This window comes from Dendrobium catenatum, unplaced genomic scaffold (assembly GCF_001605985.2).
Source record: "Dendrobium catenatum unplaced genomic scaffold, ASM160598v2 fragScaff_scaffold_1638, whole genome shotgun sequence".
Lineage (NCBI taxonomy): Eukaryota > Viridiplantae > Streptophyta > Magnoliopsida > Asparagales > Orchidaceae > Dendrobium > Dendrobium catenatum.
Window position 1 is genome coordinate 1025120 of NW_021320100.1, and position 5486 is coordinate 1030605.

Sequence of the window (5486 nt, forward strand, 5' to 3'; positions counted from 1 at the left end):
CACTTAAAATTTAAAAGAAGTAGGCTTAATTAGAAGATCAAACTCTAAGCTAAAATTCATTAGGATAAGATACTTCTAAATATCAAACTTTAGAATAATCTTTAAAATCAATTAACAAACTTGATTAATAAATGATTAATACACCCTTTTTCTTTTCTTTTCATAACAAATTATAATAATCTAACAAAGTTAATTATCACTGGGTAACCCAGGCCTATGAGGCTATTAAGTTAGCTCCAAAGAGGGTGAAATAAACCTCACGGCCTCGATGTGAAACAAAGGTGGTAATTAATCAAACACTAAAACAAAACATTTCTAAAATCTATCTTAAAATACTAAAATTTGAACTTTAACCAAAATCTCCTTTGCCCTTTCAACAAACAAAAATACAAGTAATTTTAATTAAACTATCCTATATAGGACTTACCAAAACCACACGACCTACACTTAGACTGGTTTGCTAGGACACGACTATTAGTCTTAGATTAGGCCGATGCTTTTTCTTTTATGTCTCTGTGTTGTGACGCTCTGCATGTGACTTGTGTGCTGATTGTTTTTGCTACTTGTTGTAGCTTTTCTGTGATGCTTTTCTGTGACGCTTTTCTGCTCTTTTCTTTTCTGCACTGTTGTTGTGAGCGTTAGAATACCCATAGGTTAGGCATGCTTATTCATACTAATGTTGTCTTCTTGTAGATGGCCCTGCTCGTACAATGCTAAAAAGGGGACAAAAATTAATAATGTCATTTATAACTGCTTTAGGTACCTACTTCAGCTGCTTAGCCCCCAATAATTAGAGCACAGCCAAGTGATTGATTTGAGCACTTTTCATTTATATATATAACTGTTTGGATGAGTTTTTATTATAACTGCTTAGGATAACCCCTGTAGGAGAGTCTAGATTTTCTCTTTTCAGTAATGTAATGTATTTAATAGTGATTGTTGTGAAGATCTAAAAATAAGGCATTTTTTAAAGAGATAGGAATCCAAAGGGAAAAGTAAACCCCTACAGAGAGTTTCCTTTTTCATTTGGATATTCTTTTGGGGCATTTATTACGAGGAGTCCAAAGGAAAAAGTAAACCCCTATAGGAGATTTCCTTTTTCATTTGAGCATCCTTTTTGGAGCGTTCACTACAAGGAGCCCGAAGGACTGAAGATGATCCAAAGACGAATCAAGGAAGTGAAGAAGAAGACTGAAGATGTAATAATGCCTTATTTTGATTCGTCCGGGGAAATCTCATGAACTTTTGGGTTATGTATATTATTATCCATCGAGGTTGGTAGGTGAAAGCCGCTATCCTCCATGGCTAATCGTATACATAACTCCATCTGCTCTTCCATCGGCCTGCTTGTGTCGAGTGTAAAGGCCTACGACCATTTTGTCCTACGGGATAGTGTGGTCGTACTCTTTGCATTCGAACCCCATGAGCAGAATCCTTTCAGAGACCCACAGCTTACCGTGCCATTGCCTTTTTTCTGTGATTTTACCTATGGGAGATGGTATGATAGTTAGTAAGTTTTTTTTTTTTTTTTGTGATTTGAAGTTTTATTATAGAATTAGGAGATCTGGCTTAATTTATTGCTCATTTCTGCATTTGATGTCTTTTTGGGTATGTACTAGATGAGTCGACATATGGCTTAGAACGATTGTCTAAAGATGAAAGTGACTATGTATCAGAATGGTGAACGTTTTGTGTTTCAGGGAATCAAATCTATTCTCTTATGCTTGATTTATGCTCTGAAGGTGGATAGACTTTGGAGTAAAAGTAGTCCATTTTTTTTAGCATCTGTTAGGGATGTGAGGTTATTTCATGTCCTATAGTTTAGGAGTTTTTGGATGTCTTCCTTGAAGGGTTAGAGACTATATCACCGAATATGAAGATAGAGTTTTACATAGATGCTTTCTTGGGTACCTCTCTGATTTCTAAGGCTCCATATAGGATGTCACCCAAGAAGCTTTAGGAGTTGAAGGTGCAACTTTATGAGTTGGTGAATAGAGGTTTTAACCTGTAATAGTCAAAACTCTTTATTATTGAGATATTGTTTGTTTTGGCCTAAGGACATCATGATTTTGTTTTGTTAGTGTAACTTTTCATGAGGTCACCCATCTCAGAATTTCTCCTGGATGAGAATGGTTAATTGTGAAGTTTCTTAATAAAATTCTAACTATTACACCAAAATGTGCCTCAATGTTTAAGAGTTTAGCTTCTTTTACTTAAAAGATTTCACAATCTCCAACACCTAGTAACTAACGTCCTCCTTAGTTTTCAAATCACAAAATACTTTTTGATCTTGACTCACATAGAAATCTCTCCAAAATAAGGGGACTAATCCTTCCAATGTTCACCTGATTGTAGAAAGAATCAACATGAAAAAGTTTTTCTAATATTCATACCACAAAAGTTTCAAATTTGACAGAGCTCAAGCCTACAATGACCATATAGAGGGAATACTAAATCATAAAATTCAAAGAAATACAAAGAATCACAACTAGTATCAGATGCTTTCAACCAGTTCTATTGAAGAAAAGAATCAATAATGGCTCCAAGATTTCTAAAAACTGAGCATATTAAGCAGAACAACCCTGTTCTGAATCATCCGCCTGAATAAGCACTGCAATCCAATCTCCAAATCTTCAATCCCCGCTCCAATCTGATTGACTTCTTCATGTGCCTTTCTCTTAAGGTTCCCGAATCCTTCATCTTTGCCTGAAATACACTCAAAAGCAGCGTTCAGCATCGATTCCAATCCCACCACCTTACTTACTCCGCCATTCCCTTCGGCAGATCCACCTCTCCTCCATTGCATCGCCTTCGGAACCAGCAAGATCCGCTTACCCCGATCCTTACGCCTCGCAGGAATCTCAATCAGATTCAGCAATAAGTGGAAAACAGTCACCGCCGTCTCCCTCGCCTCCCTCATGAACCAATCAAGCATCATAAGATCTCCTTCCTTCTCCACTAACGCAGCAATGGCGAAGCCCTCTTCCATTTTCTTCAGCGATTTCGAGCATGTTACGGCTTCCTTCTGTGCCTTCTTTCTAGAATTAACGTGACCATTGTCTCCTCTCCGACGAAGAGCAGATTGCACGTCGAAGACGAATGATTTCACTGACGCGAGGCAGTCGTTCACCGGGGATTCAATGTCAAGAAGCTGAAGGGAGCAATCGAGCTGCACTTCGACCCATGGCTTATGTAACGGTTGGGATAGAAGGTGCTGGAGAGAAGGCAGGTGGAGAAGGAGATGAAGAGTGTCGAATAGATCCGCGAGGGCTCCTAATAAGGTGCATATAGTCGAGAAAGAAGCTTCGGCGCCATGGATATAGGTTTTGAGGTTGCGAAGCTTCTCTTCGGCTTTGATGGCGATGGGATGAGGAAGGGAGGGGACGCTCGAGGATCGAGAATGGTTTGCCTTCTGCGGAGCCATTTTCTAGCTTTCTTGTGATGTTGATGCAGAGAATGGCATGAAGGCTGGATGGCTATAGAAGATCAAGCTAGGGCGCAGTTGGTGGATCTCTTGTGGGCATTTCGTCAAACAGCTGATGTTGCTGCTACAGCGCTGGGTAATGCCGTGAAGGTTCGTCATTTATAGTGTCAACGGCTTGGCTGGCGCCTGCTTGCTCGTGGAAACGCGGAGGAATAGTTGTTGCAGATGACCGTTTCTTTACAAAATTTTCACTTAACACTTATTTTTAATCAATTTTAATGTTAATTTGATTATAAAATTTTCATTGGATATTAAGAATGCTGGATGTAGCCTATTTTGATTTTGATAGGAGCTTAGGCTATCAATTAAGAGATCATAAGATTGAAATTTAAATATATAATATGTGTATGAATTTGCTCGTAATAAATATGTTCATAAATGATAATGATAAGAACCTGAGAATTTAGAGTGAGCCACTCACTCTAATTTCTCAGGATCTTATCTAAAAATTTATTTACTTGTAATAAATATCAGATGTCATTTACAGATAAATTTTGATTAAAAAAAAAGCACACGAACGGCCATCCTAAAAAAAAAATCATGATGTAAAAATAATTGAGGACTAAATTATGAGAAAAAAACCTAGAATTTATACTACTTTTACGGTTTTACCAAGCTATTTTTTAATGTTATTTTACACTTTATTAGATATTTCGTATGATAATAATAATAAAAAAATTAATGTCATTCATTAAACAAGTTCTTGAGATAGCCATCAATGGCCATGCAGGGATCCAGCTTGCAAATTAGTTGAGTTAGTAGGACAAACAAGTTTTGGGCTACTCCAGATTGAGGCGTAGTGGCAACAGCCTGCAGGAACTTAATGGGCGCAGATCCATAAAAGAAAATATTATAGGGAAAATACAAGATATTATGGCATTTAGATAAAGAGAACTGTTATGTTTTCCCCCCTCTCTCTCTATGAAATTAACATTAAATGATATAAAGAAAAACAGATAAAATTTGATAATTCCTTAGAACAAATTCTGATTAGGATATTTTGATGTAATTTATATTAGAATAAGTATTAGAGTTAGATTTTATTTGGGATAATTTTTTATTAATTTTTTAAAAGATTTTTATATTAAAAAAATATTTTAAAAAATAATAAGAAAGCAATATCAAATGAAACCTTATTATGAGTTTATTAGATATGACATCGTGAACTTCATTATTCTTAATGTAAATTTAAAGGATATTCTTATGTAATTTTTTTTAATAATTCATATAGAATCAAATATTGCATTTTACATGAACTCAATGTAATAATACATCATAAATTTTAGGACTGTTGCATGCCAAAAAGTTTATAATAGAGAGAGAATTTTTATAACGTAGTTTTCACAAAAATTCAATGTAGGCACATATGAAAAAGAAAGCAATGAATGCCATAATTTTTTGCACGAAAAACTTATAAAAAGAAAAATATTATGGGGATTGACCTAGAATAAAAGATCCACTATGAACATTAATTACATTAGCCCACTTTTCTCCACAATTAGAGAAGATGGGATTATAATTACATACATTTTTTTATGCAAAAATGAGAAAGAATGTTAAATTAATTCAGACTTGCTAGGGGAGAAGTCTCCTAGAAGTTGCATTAAGAAGTTAGATAATTCTTATCTCTCATAGAGATTTATCTTGAATAAGACATCAAAACTTATCTTATTTTATATAGGGGGTGTCAAAATAGGTTTTGGGTCGAGTTCAGGTCAAACTTAAAATTAACCCCCTCTTAACACGTTCAACTCGAACCTGACCCGTTTGTCCAAACAGGATAAAAATCTAAACCCAACCCTACCTGCTAACCCAATTGAGTGCAACAAGCTAGCTTGAGCGAGAGTGGGGGGAGAAGACTAGCAGGTGGAACGAGGGCGAGCGCCAACAACAAGTGCTACATCGGGAGATGCAGACGATCAATGGGTCAGACAAATTGCATTCAGATTAGTGGGTTAACCGGATCCCGACCCGATATTTCTATCTGGTCAAAAAATTAAAC

The 5486-nt window shown here is 36.0% G+C and overlaps 1 protein-coding gene across 1 annotated transcript; it reads right to left on the bottom strand.

Annotated features, from left to right (window-relative positions):
• Positions 1 to 2367: 2367 nt before the first annotated feature.
• Positions 2368 to 3669, bottom strand: LOC110111962. Its single transcript, XM_020844034.2, has one exon. The coding sequence runs from the start codon at positions 3422 to 3424 to the stop codon at positions 2552 to 2554; it is 873 nt and encodes a 290-aa protein (XP_020699693.1). The 5' UTR covers positions 3425 to 3669; the 3' UTR covers positions 2368 to 2551.
• Between the last annotated feature and the right edge of the window lie 1817 nt (positions 3670 to 5486).